At 36.9% G+C, this 18,148-nt stretch overlaps 1 protein-coding gene across 1 annotated transcript in view; it reads right to left on the bottom strand.

Annotated features, from left to right (window-relative positions):
* Window positions 1–1,165: 1,165 nt before the first annotated feature.
* Window positions 1,166–18,148, bottom strand: part of mtnr1c (melatonin receptor 1C) — a 72,319-nt gene continuing 55,336 nt past the window's right edge. Inside the window, exon 2 of the mRNA XM_088925340.1 lies at window positions 1,166–2,033. Coding sequence (XP_088781466.1) covers window positions 1,168–2,033 — 866 coding nt within the window. The 3' untranslated portion in view covers window positions 1,166–1,167. The remainder of the gene's footprint in view (window positions 2,034–18,148) is intronic.

Raw genomic sequence — 18,148 nt, 5'->3', positions numbered from 1 at the left:
AACTAAACCTTACCTATTATAAGGAAATCTAACATATAAAATATTGGGGAATTCATAAGCTTCGAAAGCATCCTCTGGAAGCTCGTCGACTTTTCTCAATGATGTTGCTGACCATTTAATTAAGACTGCTAACCTTAGTTCTTCCTTGCAGCAACAGCCTGAGAGGAAGAGGAGCATCAACAAAGTCCAAAATGTCGGTGTGAGAGAGAATAGATCAAGTTTCTGTTTTTCACCAAAAGTTAGCAATGTTTTTTAGTCTTTGTGCCACTTTAAAAAAACTCTCAACTTGGTTGTTGAAAGATAGATGGTTAATTGACTGGCTGACCTAAAAGAACTCCAAATACAAAGTGTAAGCATTGATTTATACTATTACCTTTAATTCTTTAATCTTCCATTCTTTTTGTGCTCCTGCAGCTCTTCCTAGCTATCAATTAATAAACAATTTTCTTATACAGCATCTGGACAAGGGGAAACAAGGTTTCAGTGGGAAGAGGTTCTGCTTTCTAGGCTTGTAAAATAAAAATCAATCTAATAATTTGTGCTTAAAATGAATTTTATTCCTGTTTTTTTAACCACAAAATAGATAAAAATGTTTCAACACAACAACCCAAATAATTCATCATTCATAAATATATCTGCAGTTTTTTCTTTAAAAGGAAGTATGAAAGTGCATCCAAAAAAGTAAAAATAACTCAAAACAGTGGCAAAATATACCGCATCAGTTCCTCCAACTCTCACTGATGCATTAAAGCTGATTTGCGCATGCAAGGCTCTATGGCGCCATGTGGAATTAAACATACATATTGACAAATTTACTTGTGACAGGCTTTATTTTAAAGTACAATATAGTGGCTATATATGGGGTAATATAAAACAACCCAACCTCTTTATTTTTTCATTTTAATTATCAAATGAAATTGCGACATTTCAAATTATCAGAAGAAGGTAAAAACTAAAATGTATGTATAGTAAAAACAAACTGTACCTTATAGGATAAAGAGAACCATACCGACTCACTCATCCTAAGCTCATACTGTAGGCACACAGTGATAGTAATATTTATGATAAAGCTCTTCTCAAGGATTTGTTCTTGTAAAATAACTCATTTCACTTAAGATGAACAAGTCAAGAAAAATAACAAGATGGTACATTTTGTTTCGTTTTTATTTACAAGTTTATCTCTGCTTGGTTGTTGTTTGTTACTGCCGGTGATGGCTTGCTCTTCATTCCTTCTGTCCCACATTTTGATGTGTCCATGAAAAGCATGCGAGGAGTGCACAGTGTTAAGAGTATTCGTTTGTATTCCTTTCGGAAGTTTTGGTTGAGAAGCCCATATATGACAGCATTGAGGCAGCTGTTGAAATAGGCCATGAAGTAGCTTGTGACAAAGAGCCACTCTGGGATTTGTGGCACAACTTTCATGGGGTTGATCGCCACAGCTAGACCAATAAAGTTGAGAGGTGCCCAGCAGACTGCAAACAAGACAAAGACCACAAACATAGTCAGGAAGTTTCGAAGGTCACTGGGTTTTATTTTCTGTTTATTGTCTGGTTTGACACGATGTTTGACTTGGATGACTAAAACCCAAATCCTTAAGTAGCAAAAGGAAACCACTAAAAGAGGTACTATGAAATGAATCACCACCACAGCTATTGTGTAGTACGAGCTGACAGTCTGGGCAAATGTACAGGAAAATACACGGGGGTCATACTGTAAAGAACCAACAAAGAAGTTTGGCACAGTGGCAATGGCAGTCAGAACCCATGTCAGACACAGGTAGCAACACGTGTTCTTTATGCTATAGAGCCTGTCATACTGGAGACTGTGGCAGATGTAGCAGTACCGGTTGATGGCGATAGCTGTGATGTTGAAAATTGATCCAATGACACTGAGCCCCATTATGAAACCACTGACCTGGCAGTGCATATCCCCCATTTTCCAACCATTGTGGAAGATGGCCATTAAGACTAAGGGATAAGGATACACTGCCACCACCAGGTCTGCGACAGACAGGCTGACGACAAAGATGTTCCCTGCAAAGAAAGAAGAGAAAGATGTCTGTATATATTCTTTTTAAACATGACACTCAATGTTTATGATGTAGTAAATGATAAATAATGGTATAGGTAATTAATAATAATAGAATACCTATTATTTATTAGGAATTGTCTCAGCTTGTATTTAAAGTATTATTTGAATTATGTAGTACAAAGCCATGATACTGTATACAAAAATGGACCACTTGGTATATGCATGAAACATTACCAAAAATAAATGTCAGTAGGCGTAAGGGAACTTTGCTTCTCATATCATGCAGTGCCTAAGGCAACTCTTCAGAAGTGTTGTAATAAAAATGGATGATTGAGATACAGTATGTACTGTATGGTGGACTATTCACTTAATTTAGGTTCAGAGCAACAATAGAAATAGCACTAAAAAATAGTCGAATTCTATTTCATGTTTAAAAGGTTGGCAAAAAAACATAAAGCTGAAAATTACAGCATTATTGGTAAAAGGAAAAGAAATGGAAGAAGTCCATGGAAGAAAAGTTGCCCCTTACGTACTTATTTGCTTTGTCTGCAACGTGGCAAATCACAGTGTGAATAATCACCTAAATTAATGAGAACCGATTGCCCCTCGTAATTAATTGATCCAAAGATCTCATCCAGCTGTTTCGTGAAAAGAAACTGGAGTATCAGTTTCAACAACATAGCTGGGGAGTTTGTTCCATAGTCCCACAACACTTCCATGATCTTGTTTTTGTTTTAAGAACAACTTACAAACTACACAACCAAATGTAGGAGACAAAAAAATGATATTAACTCCCTAGTTTATAATTGCAAATGTTTAAAAAGCCAGTTCATTTAGATTTGACAAATTCCATTTTATTATTTATTCTGTTACAGCTACACTTCCTTGTTTTAGTCTCACCAACATAAAAATATTAATACATAATTGAAGTTGAGAATGCTAATACTTCATAGGGCTTTGATATTGCTCACTGTAATTACAACAAATCCCTTCCCCATTCCCATTATAATGGTATAATTGAATTCCAGTGTTTTTTCAGACATGCAGTAGCTGCCAAAGTTGCTTTAAATCTCAAATCAGTTGGGACAGCACAATGCATTAGAAAACAAACTTCGACAAGTTGTCAAATAACAGTTACTAATTGTATTGCATAATATATACAAGTGGTCAATGACTGATTTGAAAATCTAAATTAAATTTATCAAATGTCCAACCTTTCAATTCAGTGTCAAATTAATGTGCTTCAAATGTCATATCTCATTGTTTCTTGCAGTCAGTTTGAAGCTAGCTTAAATTGTACAACTCTGTTTTAATGGAAACCAACAGGTGAAGATTCTGGGGCAGAAGATGGGGAGTGCTCTTCCCCTTCCTCTATCGTTCAGCTTTCTTATGTTTCTATTTAAACCCTATTCATGCTAACACTCCCTCATCTAAAGTTTGAGTTCCCTCCATGCTCCCTCCTCCATCCTCCTCTCACTTCCCTGACCTCAAATTGGCAGGGCCATCTTGACCCCTCCTGGGGAGGTTCTCTCAGCATGAGAGATACATTGTTCTCAGCAGCTCTAACCTACTAATTCTCCTCCTCTCGGTTCCCTGAGAGCCCAGCTCAGTCGCAAGACAGAGCCTTCTAAGTGACTCTCAGCGAGTCAGGGGACTTCTCTTCTTTCACTTTCTTCTCAAGCAGCTCTTTCTCTTCATTCTTCACCCCTGGGGCAGCGCCTCTCAAAGCGATTCCTCCAGTCAAGGGGTTCTTTCTCTTTCCCCTTGAGGGATTCATTTCCAATTGTGATGCAGCGCCTCGGAGCGACTCTCCTCCTTTGTATCACCTTAGGGCCTAGCCCAGTCGTGAGGCAGCACCTCTCAAAGTGACTCTCAACGACTCAGGGAAGTCTTCCTCTTCCTTCTCTACACCTGAGGGGCCAGCTCCCCGTCATGAGGCAGTGCTTCTCAGGGGACTCTCGGTGACTCCGGGGTGTTTATGTTTTTATGCTCCGGAGGCTGCCGAACCAGCCAAACCACTAGAACCCCTCAGGTTGCCAGCACGGTCCGGGCGCTTTTTTCTGTACTTTACTAACCCCTGCTTTTCCCCTTGAACTTAATGAATTACCCTCTCCTCCTCTGTGAAAATGGATTTTCCTTTTAATAAAGACATCTCAATAAGGAGACTCATGAGCAAACTGTATACATGAAATACTAAGTGCTACTGTTTTGCTAATTACTTTAAATGTAGCAGATGGTCAGCAACGTGGGATACTGTTCTGCTCTGTTTTTCTAGGGTCATACTGAAAGTTTTATGACAAGACTTAATTAAGGAGGGCTTGACAGTCTCTTCAGCCAAGATTTAAAGCCAGTGAGTTTTATGATGGAGACCTAATGCAATAAATAGTAATGTTCTCATGATCATCTTTGTTATCCTTGTAAGGTCTAAGCAATACAAGAAATAGAATCTTCAGCGATTATTTTTTTTTTAAATTGCGCAAACATAAGATATTTATAGGAATGATGGATTTTTTATCCACAAAAGAGCTTTTCAATTTCTTTCCTAGGGAAACTTGATTCTCAAAAAATATCCCTGGCGCAAAAACAATTTCTTCCATTATTCAAATGTGAAAACTAATTGACCTCCTAATTAACAAATACTCATTGCTAGCACTTTTTAAAATCAAATCATGAAACTTTGACCAAACACCAAAATATTTAAAGCTGAAATATTTAGGAAAATAATTTTTCCATGGTGTTATTACAAATTTAATTTAGCTTTATGTTTAAATCAACTTTGCTATGTTCAGAAACACAGTCAATAATTACTCCAATATTTTTTAGATCTCCATTTAGTATTGACAATAGAAGCCTTATAACAATTATACATTAGGCACTTACTGCTTGGTAAAATATCTCAAGACATCATACACATTTATTTATCCATATTAAGTGTGTACATTCTTGCATACTTTTTTAATATATGAGATGTAAAGAACTGGTTACACTATCAGCAAACTAGTTATTCAAAACATTAAAGCAGAAACTACAAAAATACCATTATTTCCATTAATTTAATACATTCACTGTTCCAATTTACATTTAATTCAGTTGTAAGCAGGCTGTAGCTGGTCATTTCAATGACAGGGAAAAAAATAGCAATCCCATCTAGGAGCATTACACAATAAAAGAGTATACCACATGTCGTCACTGCAAATTAGAATTTCTTCTCATTTGACTTACCTGGTTAAATAAAATGTTAAATTAAAAAGAAAACTGTGATGTGCCAGCAACATTAACACAATTTCCTCCTTCTTTATTAAATTATGTTCTTAAACTGTTAGAAAAGTCAAGCCTTTTAATCTCCTTTAATTATGCTCTCGTAGACTTTCCTGCCTGATTACCACTTTCCTGCACTTACCAGCAGACACAGAAGGCAAGCAAGCCATCAGTTGAGATGTACTGCTGATCTAGACTCGCACTAACACATTATGAACATGAGCAGAGAAATCAGAATTTCAGGTGCCAAGTGGAAGTCAGGAATGCTTGAACTTACAGACACTGTGCCAGCCAAGAAAATGTTTCTGTGTGCCAAAGACTACCCTGCCAACATCTTCAGACACTCTTGGCACCACTGAACCAATTCAGGAGTGCAAGCTAGGATGTCTACAAGTCTCTAATCTGAAATTGACTGAAGACATAATACTTGAGAATTACTATTATATATAATACTATATGTTTACCTTGTACAGTTAATTACAATGTACATTCTGAGTTTTGAAATATGAATTAATTTGAACATTTCTTAGTAATAAGTAATTTTTGTTTCACTTTGATTTATGTACTTAACTGAACAAAGCTGTGGGCAAAAAATAAAGATTTACTGTAGTTCCAGAAAAATTGAAATAACAGCTTTGTAAAGTTTCTGAAAAATGTCTATAATTTAAACACAGTTCTAGTCTTTCAGCACACATTTCTTACATGCATAAGCATATAACCAGGATTATGCCTGGAATTATACTATAATATATCAATTATAATTAATATTTTTTTGCTTTGAATGTTTAATTTTAAGTGAAATAGTATAAGGGTGGCAGAATTGCTGCCTCACACCATTGGGGTCCCGTGTTTGATCCTGAATTGGGGTCCAATGTCCCACTTGTGTTTGCATGGCTTTTTCTGTTCTTTTTCGAACAGGTTTTCGAAATAGTTGCCTCTCATTTTCCTAGGAAATGCAGTTTAGGTTAACTGATTTCTGTAAATAGTACTTGCTTGCATGTACTTATAACCTTTATTAAAATAGCATCCTGTTCAGGATACAGTCTCGTCTCGCTTCTGTAGCAACACTGAGCTTCCAGGATAGATTCTGGCTTGCTTTACTGGGAATAATCAACTATCTGATAAAGGACAAATGGATCTAGTATAAAATTTACTGATGTTTAACCTTTTGTGTTATTTCAAGTAAAGAAAACAAATTACTGTGTGCCATATAGCAACATTTGTTCATAACATTACAGGTTTTAACCTTGAAGGTTTTACGAAAAAAAGTAGTACGTTGTAGCAGCAATGAATATTATTACACTTAGAAGTAAGTGTTATTTAAGATTTCTAATTATCTTTATGTTGCCTTGACCATCCAGCTTAGGCCTCTGTGAAAATGCAGAGGAATGTGGTTGAGAAGTTCCTCTGATAGGAGACATCATAAAGCTGTATTGTCACAGTCGTCATCCCTCCTCAAGAGTGCACTCCTACCTTTCTCGTACTTTTCTTAATTTTATTAGTGTCACCTGTGTTTCATTCCCTTTCTGTCATTTAAACCCTGTGTCTCCGTAGTTCCGGGCTCAGCTTTGGAAGATAGATGGCCGGAAGCCCGCCTACCACCAGGCTCAGGAGTGACCCGAGGGCACAGAATTCGTCTAGGCGTCCTGACCTCAGAGTCCGGGACTCAGAGACCCTTACCCCGTTATGCTTTTAACCTCTCATGTTCCTGGTCCCAGTTTCTTGTTCCTGTTTTTAACCACCTGCGTCTCTGATGGATCTCCCAGTTTCTAATTTTTGGACTGTGCCTTACTTCCCCTTTGGACTTCCTCTGTACTCATTCGCCTGCGCTCCCCCCATGCACTGGATCACTTCAGTCACTGCCCCCTGTCTGTCATCCTGACCTTACCTCGCTATGCCTTCCCTGACGTCATTCTCCAGAGACTTCCGGATTATACCGTCATGCATAGGGTCTTTTACAACTCACTCCACGGAAGTCCGATTCGGCCGTCATGACATATATCCAATGCTGAACCATCTAATGATACTGTATATAGCAAAGATGGGCTCCATCAAGTCTGTAGACCGTTTCTTTCCAACATCATGCATCCAAGATCACTGTTCATCTCCCAAAGGAAGATCCACCTATGAAAGATCCAAGGTACCAGGACCAAACCCGATAGCATCCTCAATCAATCACCAGCTGTGATGTCACACCTTACTAGCTAGCACCCATCTCATTTTTCATTGTTTAACTCATTGGCTCCTCATCTTTCTCCAGCTAGCCTGGCTATTCTGACTTTCTCAACCACGTGACTGCAAGCAGTTTGAGTTGGGACTTCAACTTTTCCCCAAAACACCAGACCGAGAAAATGAGACAGTAAAGTACAGAATTCTGCCCAAGATGTTCTTTCTGAAACAGAAGAAATCTTATGATAGTGAACCCACTGTTATTTTCACCCGATCCACGAAGTACTACAATTGGACTCTTTTTTTGACATCCTGAATATCTGAGCATATTCAGAACCAAGTACTCTGACCTGTCTACCTTGGGGTTGGACCCAGGAAGACAACTGTGTACAGACTGCTTTGAATACTACATCTGAAGACGGTAGTCAGTGTGACACTACTTTCTTGCAGAGCTCTCCCTCTTTCTCTCTCTCCTCTGTGCACCTGGGACTATCCCTGCACAAACTAAGCAGCTGTCAAGTGCAACCAGCTCCATCTTCTCAACGAGAAGTTTAAATTTATCAGGGACGTTTGGCCAACAGATTTTTGAGTATAAAAATTCTTTATTAACATTATAATTCTCGAGAGTTATTCCAAACATGTTGATGTTTGAACACCTTTAGTTCATGATAGTAAATGCATAATTACTTGTATCTGAGAATACAAATGGATGTAACTTTGTGAAATGAACACATCTTACAGTCATTGGTTTTTAACACTGAAGTTATTAACTCTTCTCTTTGTAATACCTGAGTGAACAATCAGTTATCATATCACAGCAGTTCATTTCACATACAGTACATTCTATTAAATTTGTTGTTTGGTATTCATGTTATTGGTGTTTTATCAATAAATTATATAAATAAATTTTGTATTTAGAATTCATGGGTGAGACTGTAAATTATGTTTTATTGATTCCTAAAAGTCATCAAGTACTCTTGCATTTTATCATTACAATTTCTGATTGTTACAGTAAACTAAAACCCCCACATCAGTACAATGTTAAAAAATTGAAAGTATGTGGAAATGTTAAAACAGCTGTATAAATACTTCAGCTTTGCAGCCAGATTAAAGAAAACGTGATTTGCCTGCAGTGCTTTTGTCCCAGTCCTGACCTCACATTGTTCCATTAAATAAGGAGACCTTTATGTAGCTGTATTTTCTGCTACTCAAAATTAGCTACTATCTTTCAAAAGACAAAAAATAAGCCTTCTTCTATAAAACTGCATTTAACATCAAAGCCTTTATTTAGAGCATCTTAGGAAGGTGGGTAAATTAAGGCCACACAATTTTGTTGTTTCTGGTCTTGACTTGTGTTGTCCCTAAGTGAGAGCAACTAGTTGAAACCAGACAAGCAGTAGTGACAACTGAGTCGGGCAGGGCCACAGATGTAGTGTTAGACAGAGAGGTTGATATTAAACAGCACCATATGGTGAAATGTGATAGCACTGTAGGCAGATCTAAACACTTCCCAAAAGCACAGTTGCTTTTCTAAAGAACATTCATTTTTGGTGTTGTTTTCCCTGTAGAAATCATAAATAACAGAGCATTTCAGCTAAATGTACATATTAATGCATTTTGTGAAACAAAGAAATTGCTTAACTACATCTAGTACAGGGATTATAATCTATGATTATACTGAACAATCTACTGTAAAAAGTAATGCCATGCATTTTCTCAGTCATAATGTATATGAGGACTAATTTGGGGTTCTGTATAAATATTTTGGAACTCTGCAGTAAGAAACATAAATCTTACTGTAACACTTAAGGTTTCATCATTTTCCTGAGGGAATTATTTTTATGGATGTGGGGTATTGTTTTCTGGGTGATATTCAGAAAAAAAATTGAAATTATCATGTATAAATGGTTATTGTATATATTGTTTATCCTAAACAAAAAGCAGAATGTAACAGACACAAAAATGTCACTACTGTTTGTGAGGTAAAAATTTGATTTAGTTGATTTAAAAAAATATTGTAGTGTATACAGGTTCTTTCAGGACAAAGGACTAGTGGAGATGCGATAAGTGAACCAAGAGACGGCTTTTATTCTTCTGACCAAAAAAACACACAAAACCAAACACAGGATATATACCACATGAGGAGACTGACTGAACACGTACACATCCTTAGGGTGGTCCTTCTTAACAACAGGCTATACAATTATATGGCTACACCGGACACTAAAACTGCTATGACACTATTTACATATGCAGGGTCAGCTGCTGGTCATTGTGCTGACCCTCAGACTCTCCCCGGCTACAACTCCCAGCCTGCTCTGCGGTACTATGAAAGCCTAGGTGCGCTTCCTCCTCACCACCGGGCGAGGGTGTTACAATATGTAATCTGGCCTCAGGGTGGCGTATTGATTAATGCATCTATCTCACAACTCAATGTCTTCAAATCTGACACCAGACTTACTGTATAAGTAAGCATATTCTCTCTGTCTTCCAAGATCTTCCAAGCCCATTGTTTCTCATTTCACCTCTGACGGCCACAACCACTCTAATCTCTCCGTCTGTGTTCTCAAAGACAGTTTTCCGAACTCATACATCAGAAAGACCACCGAAACCAAAATTATTCTGCAGCTAGGATCACACATTCTCCCTTCTCTTAACGACAGACTACTGTTCTTTTAAATTTTCTCCATTCATTGGAAGTTTCATTTCATACCTCTCTGCACCCATTCTGACTTCACACCTCTTGATTGGCCTCTCTTTCTATCCCCTGCTCCCGCCTCTCACTCCTCCTCCCTCCCAACCTTTGTTCTCCCGCTACTTTACCTTTGCCTACTGTCCTGTCTCTCTCACACCTGAAGAAGGCTCCACGGCTGAAACGTTGTGTTCTCTTTCTTCTTTTTTTCAGCATGGAATAAACCTATTACATATTCTCTCTGTGATTCTGTGGGTTTGATTGGTTATTTTAACTTGTTGAATGGTACAGAAGTTAGAGATACTGAGTAATATTTGGGGATTACAGGGGCTATGGTCACCCTTGAAGAACATATATAGTTTATATGATGAAAAAGTGTGCCTTCAATTAGGATTTGGTTAAACCTAAACTTTAAATAGGCTATAGTGAAGAAGATGTAAGAGTTTATCTGCAAAAACTTAGAAATGTAGGTAAAGAGCCTTGCTTTGCATTAAATTAAAATTGTATATACTGTAGAAATGAATTTAATTGACTTAGACAGTCATGAGATTTACACATTCATGTCACCTGGCTGCCTACAAATTTACATATGACTTAGTGCAGTAGTCATAGAATTCAATGGCCTAGGGAATAATTTTTCGTACAGTAAATCATTCAGAAATGTTATAATTGATCAGAATAGAACTTCAGAATATTTATTATTTTCCTTTTTTCTGATGTTTTAAGAGGATGCTAATAGGGAAGCTATACTTAACAACAATGAGATTTATGTTTAATTGTATGCACATTTCTGAACATTATGTTCGGGTTGGCAGTGTGGTGCAGTGGTTAGCACTGCTGCTTCTCAGTGCTAGGGCCCTGGGTACAATTCCAGACTCAGGCTGCTACTTGGAAGTTCTCATGTAAGTGTGGGTTTCCCTGAGTGCTCTGGTTTCCTCCCACAGTCTAAACACACACTGCTAGGTTAATTGGCTTCTGGGAAAAAATTGACCCTGGTGTAAGTGTGCATCTTTATGTCTGTGTGCCCTAGGATGGACTGGCATCCTGTTTTAGGGGTATCCTACCTTGCACCCAGTGGTTGCCATGATAGGCTCTGGCTCCCCTACGCTGTATAAAGAGCTTAGAAAATAGATGGGTGGATATTTGAGCTTTCATTAGAGGACAGAAGCACAATCATATGTCAATATCGGTTTTGTCTAACATTAATATGGAATCTAAATGGAGTTGTACATTGTGAGTCATAATGTACTTTTTCTTCACAAGGAGCATGTGACTCAAAGATAAGAGCAGTGTACGTTGCCTTTGGTTTTACAGTAATTTACATCTGTAGAAGGATAAATGATGTGCCATTACAGTAACTAATCTCGCACATGCTTGAAATTTAAATTTAAAAATGATACACAACTGGCCTGATATTAAAGATTGCATCTGTTAAAAACCTTTATGATGTGGTCAAGCAAAAAATAAACTTTAGTGCTTTTAAAATCAAATGTCTCCTAAGTATTTCACAATAAAAGCATGAAGTGTGTTACACAATAAAATAAGATTAAGTATAATTACAAATACCAAGAAAACAAAGTAAATACAGAAAATAAAACAATCACAAAAAACTCAGAAAAATTCAGATTAAGGCTAGATTTTAAAGCATGGTAACTTAAAAAGCAATGTGGTTGAGTCTCTGGTCTCTTCTGGGATAGTGTTTCAGACCTCTGGGGCATAGCTACAAAAGGTCCTGTCACCCACAGAGTGTAGGCAAACTGTGGGAACACATAGAAACAGAATCAGCTGATCAAAAGTCATATGGTGGACAGTACAAGCAAAACATGTACTGTATGTTGAATAGCTGAAATCCAAGCCATGTAGATGCCTAAACATAACCAGTACAAATATTTTACTGTATATAGCCCTTTAAAAGTAGCTTTTCAAAGCACTTTAGAGTAAGAAAGAAAACAAGGTGAGGAGATAACAGAATCAGAAAACTTAAAAACAAGGGTTTAGAATCCAGCAGAAGATCGCAAGAGGCAGACACAGGCATCAGTTAAATAACAGCCTTTCTGAAGAAGAAGGTTCTGCGCCTGGATTTGAAAGGGAAGGTGACTGTCTGATATCTCGAGGGATAGAATTCCAAAGCTCTGGGACATAGTAGGAGAAGGCCCCATCACCCATAGTACGTAGATGAGCTTGGGGGACAAACAGGGGAACCGGAGTCAGACAAACAAAGGTTGCGAGGTGAGGAATAGGAAGATAAATCAGAGAGGTGCTGAGGTGAGAATAGTCAGAATTCTAGCTGGCAAATTCTCAATATATTCTAAGCTATAAAGTCCTATTTGTAGGAGTCACTAAACTATACATTACAATTATCAATCATTAAAACCAGTGTAAGCACATTAATTAGTTTTACAGCTATAGACGCAGACAGCATAGGATGCAGCCTCACAATGTTTTTTTCAGATAGAAAAACAACAAAATTCTGCATTTAAGACCAAAAATCCAGTTGAAATCTACCCCTAATTATTAATTTATTAAAACTCAAGCACAGTGCCTTCAGGGTTACATCATCTTCTTTGTGTAACTGATGGGAGGACCCAAATAAAATAGCCTCAGTCTTACCACAATTTAAATAGAGAAAATTCTGCAAATAACATGCAGTGATTATTATGAAACTTATGAAAAAAGTCTAAAACCATATTAACCTTGTCATGTGATGCCACTCGTGAATGAATTAGCAGGGTAATCTGCTGTACATTGTGAATCATAGCAAATAACAAATGGAAATCAAAAATAATATTTTTAGAAATATCAGTTGTAATATTAATTGGATTAAATTCAAACAAAACAACCATCAAGAGAATAATTTAAGATGTATTGGATAACCTATCTACAAAAAACTGTAAATGTAAAAGTTACATAAAATTAAAAATGCTTAATATTCTTTATTATGCCCTATTATTTATAAATGGATTTCTTTATAATACATTGAATACATGCTGTTGATTAATAAGAGTAAGTTAACACATTTGGATGGCACAGTGGTGCTGTGGTGAGCATTGCTGCCTCTCTACTCTAACGCCCTGGGTTCAATTACGGATCTAGGGTGCTGTCTGTGTGGACTTTGTATGCTCTTGTCGTGTTTTCATGGGTTTCCTCCTAGTGCTTCTGTTTCCTCCCACAGTCCAGTGCAAAAAACTCCTGGTAGGTTAATTGGCATCTGGGAAATTTGGCCCTGCTTTGAGAGTGTGTGTTTGTGTCTGCTCTGTGATGGATCGGTGTCCCGTCCAGGGTGTGCTCTGCCTTGCACCTGTTGCTTGCTGACATACAGTGGGCTCCAGCTCCCCGGAGACCCTGATTTGGAAGAAGCTGCAGAGTATTCATTTTGTAACTTCAAATGACCTATAAATTGCTTAGTCAAACACAGTGCCTGCTTTGGTTAACAAAATGTAATTTTTTCAGGTGTTAGAAATAATGATATAAGTTTGACCTACAAACTCTACTGGACTGGTGCCTCTCTGGGATAAAAGCATTCCACCACTGCACTAGATCCATTCAGAATACAATTTCCATGTATAATTTCAAGGGGGCAACGGTAAAGCAGACACATTATGCCTATGACATGATGTCTCGCCTATATTATTCCCAAAACTGCAAACTAAACATGTTTTAGTACTCAAAATTCAGATTATCTGATCTAAAAGTTTTATATAGTCTTTAGTTCTTTTTATTACCACCCCAAAAAAGCCTGAAGTCACAATGACAATTTAAGCCTTGTATGATGACAGATGCATGGAAGCATTAATCCCCAATGACTGCATTCACAACCTGCCAGGTTTGCCTACAGTGATGACTTGTTGAAGACATGAAGGGCAATTGACAGCTGCTGTAATAGCTTTGGTAACAGGATCGATTTTTATGGTTCAGTTAAAGTTTGCATTCATTTTAATAAATAGGACAAAATGAAATCTAGAAAGTCCCCCTCTTAATAGCAATATATCACATGAATCAGTGGATATACTGTAAGTATTCTTTAGGGGAATCTTAAGCAAAATGTATTAGCTATGTTTTTAACCAATTGTAGCAAGACAATGGTCAGTACTGAACGGTGTTTAATTACAGTTTGTCCTCTATGAATTATCTTCTTGCTCATACTGGCTCCATCTTATAATTGTTCTTACTGGCTCCATTATATTGTTTAACACAGCACAACACACAACACAGCTTTAGTGGAATTGAAGAAACTTGGCAGCAAACTGAATCACTTCTACTAATAAAGCATTCCTCTGCCAATAAGAGCTTTCATATTTTGTCTTTATTTTTACAAAGATTTGTTTTAATATCATTTTGATACACACCATTGTCTAATATTCATTTTTTCAACTTTTTCAGTTTTATTCCTGCAAACTTTGTTCACCTATGCTTAGGTACTTAGCAAATATATAGCATGACCTCTGACCTGCTTGTCCCATTGCCATGTTGTATAAGAACCAGAGTGAAACAAAGCGAACAAACTTAAGGGTCAGCACAACAGGAAGTGGTGCGTACCTGATTATAACTAAACCTTGGTCAAGGAAATGTCAAGAGGAGAAAATATCAATGTGTAATGGGTTTGATTTGCACTGGTAAGACTCCTGTTATTCTGACACCCGTGATAAGCTATGTGCACATTCTAATAATGTCTCTGATTACCAGAGAAAATGTTATTTTACACACAAAAACAGAGGTCTGGATCTCAATGAAGACTTCATGTATTAATTTGTTTTAAGATGATTTTTGTGCTGTTTTTTTGGCTTTAAGAATGTGTGAGTTACACTTGCACTTGAAGTTTTTTTTTTTACTTAGCCTCTTCTTCAGCCTGGCACTTCTAACGTTTGTGCTGACCTTGGTAACATAAGATAAAGGTCATTCAACAGAGATAGATTCCCTGACAAGTGTCTTGAAATTAAAAATTTCAGTCGAGAACTGAAAAGGAAGATACAGTATATGGAGTGGAAAGACCAAGGCTGAACCAAAGCTAAAAACAAAAGAAAGGATCAGTAATTTTGTCTGCAGTAAATGTCTCTGAATCTTTATGGGTCAGAAATATTTCAATGGTATAATCCTGAGGGGTATGTTACAGGCCATCAATAATTTTGACACCTGTGTTTTTGAGAAAAATGTATTATTTGTTGTTTTTTTTCCATCAAAATAATTGTATAAGAATAGAAGCCTGTAGTTTGTTCATTTTTGGCATTAAAATATAGCTCATTATCTTTGCTGTTTATTTTTATGGCTTTTTTTTGTTCATGTTTATCAAGGGTGCCAATAATTCTGTAAACTGGGGAATCAATCTAAGGGAATGTCAGCAACAGCTACTGTAGAAATCTGACCTTGGCCTGGGATCATTACTCTTAACCTGGCTTGAGTGCATCGTAAACACACACCTGCTGTATGTGACATCTTGGAAATAACTGAAAGGTGGGGGTAACATCAAGAATAGCCACTGTGCCATAAGTGGAAATATTTTTTATGGTTCTAATATCTAGGTAATGGTCACTCATAAACACTCTCCTACCGTGTTCTACAGAAATAGCCTTTTACATCACAAATGAAAAATTATCTCAGGCCTTTACTGACTTCTTGTATGTCTATACTGGCATAGAGTTCTTTTAAACAAATAAGACAGAGTCAGGCAAATGGAGATGAATGCACAATTAGAGAACCAGAATCATAATATGGCATGCTTTGAAGTATCTTATGAAACTATACAAATTGAGTACAAAGCAAAGGTTTATGATTTCCAGAACTGAGGCTTTTACAAGAAAGAGACTGAGCTTAAGACAGGTAGAATGGAATTATATATTATATATGAAATCAGTGGAACATGGATGGCAGTGGATTAAACTGTTTCTGCTTGAAGCACAGAACAGATTTATTCCAAAGGCTAATCAAAAGCTTAAAAAAACTGGTATCACAAATGCATGAACAAATTAATTAGGAGCATTGCTTCATGAAATGATTTTATTTTAAAACAAATCAGGATTCAGATAAAGAATATGAGTACAGGGAATTGCAAGCACAGGTAAAAAAGGATATTAGAAAGAGCAAGAAGGAAATTGAAAGGAATATTGCAGTGGAGGTAAAATAAATAATAAAAAATTCTCTCAGTCCTACAACAGCAAACAAAAACATCAAAGATGACGGATGATATATCTAGTATAGTGGAAAACTTCAAGATAATGCAAAGGAAATTACTAATGTATCAAATGAGTATTTCCCTCAAATCTTCACTAAGGACAACATGCAACATGCCTCAGGCAGTGGAAGGAAAATATTCTGTAATAAAAAGTATAGAATATGCAGAAGTGTTTCAGGTACTAGAAGCACTCAAGCACTCAAGTCTCAAGGGCTTGATAGTATCTTGTCAGTTGTACTCAGGAAATCAACAGATGTCATTCAAGAGCCATTGATGCCACTCCTCCAGCAGTTCAACACAGGGAAAGCAACTGAAAGAACCAGATACATTCTGGTGCTTAAGGGAATGCCCTAGACTGATAGACTGAAGGAACTGAACCTTTTCAGTTTTGAACACAGAAGACTACAAGGGGACCTGATACAAATGTTCAAAATTCTCAGAGGCACTGAAGTCAACCCAGCGGAATTCTTCTAAATGAATATTCAAACACAAACCAGCGGACACCAGTGAAAGCTACATTGAAGTGCACTTAAAGCCAAGAACAAAAAGTGTTGTGGTTGTATGGAACAGATTTCCTTGCCATGTTGTTGAAGCCGATAACCTGTTTTTTTTTTCAAGAAACCTGGAGGAGATTCTTGTATCAATTAACTTCTAACTACCTAATAGGCTAGATGAATCAAATAGCCAGCTATCATTTTTAAACTTTTTTATGTTGGAATACAAGAAGGCGTTGTCCTCCTACACCTTGATACAAAACAACAAGAAAATATTTTTATTCGAATTTGCATTTTAATGGTAAATTGAAATAAAAGTGCAGGAATAGTCATAACAGAGAGTTAAGGACTTTTTACATTTCCCAAGAATTACAGGTCTAATGCTGGTCATGGACGCAAGCGCCTACGTTCTAAGAAAAACTTGACTCAAAAGGAGCATCTCACTTCATAGTTTTACATCACCAAAACCACAAAACCTTTACAGAAAACCTTTTATCAATCGAAAAAGGTTCAGCTAGAGCTTCACAAAACCGTTTTCAAAACCGAAAGAAAAAACGTTCATATAATCAAACGTGTCCCATGCTTGGCGTAGTCACAAGCGTCCATGGTGTAAATCAATACCTACTTTTGATTCCTGCATCATATTTAATTGTTTATTACCAACAAAACCACAAAAACATGTTATCAATCGAAAAAGGACAACTGGAGCTTTAAAAAAACATTTGTTTTTTTAAAAAAAAACAAGACAATCGATCACAAAGTCACTTTTTATCTGATGATGCACTTCCAAGCTTCCAAAATGCATCGATAAGGTAATTAATAAGCCAGCAAAACAAGACCACAAAAGAAAAAACTGGCAAAAAATATATATATATATATCCCATGTTTTTACCTTATTCTGAAGCACGATATATACCCACAGAGCCAAGACTAACCCTCCTCCAGACCTGGAGGCTACTGATAGGTTATTGACTTTGTAATAGATATTTGAAGCAGAACCGCAAGAAATAAGGCAATCCGATTGGTAAAAAACACTGTCATTCATTGTATTTTCAGCCATTCAGAGGCCTTAGGGGGTAAGACTTCCTCTAGAAGCCTCAGGCTGCATGCCACTTGCTTTCTAGCTCATTGACTCAGAATCAGAATCAGAATCTTATCATCATCTTAGCATCTTATCAGTGCTCCTTTTTTCACACCAGAAGGCAACTCGGGTTTTTTTTTTCAATGCCTTACAGCAGAAAAAGGCTCTCTAGCAGTGTCAAAGGTTTTTATAGCAATTGCAATGGTTTTTATTGTTATTGCTTTCAATATTTTTTATGATTTATTTATTAGATGTGA

This window comes from Atractosteus spatula, chromosome 9 (assembly GCF_055471065.1).
Source record: "Atractosteus spatula isolate fAtrSpa1 chromosome 9, fAtrSpa1.hap1, whole genome shotgun sequence".
Classification (NCBI taxonomy): Eukaryota; Metazoa; Chordata; class Actinopteri; order Semionotiformes; family Lepisosteidae; genus Atractosteus; species Atractosteus spatula.
The sequence above is the reverse complement of the archived record's forward strand: the minus strand, read 5'-3'. Positions and strand labels throughout refer to the sequence as shown.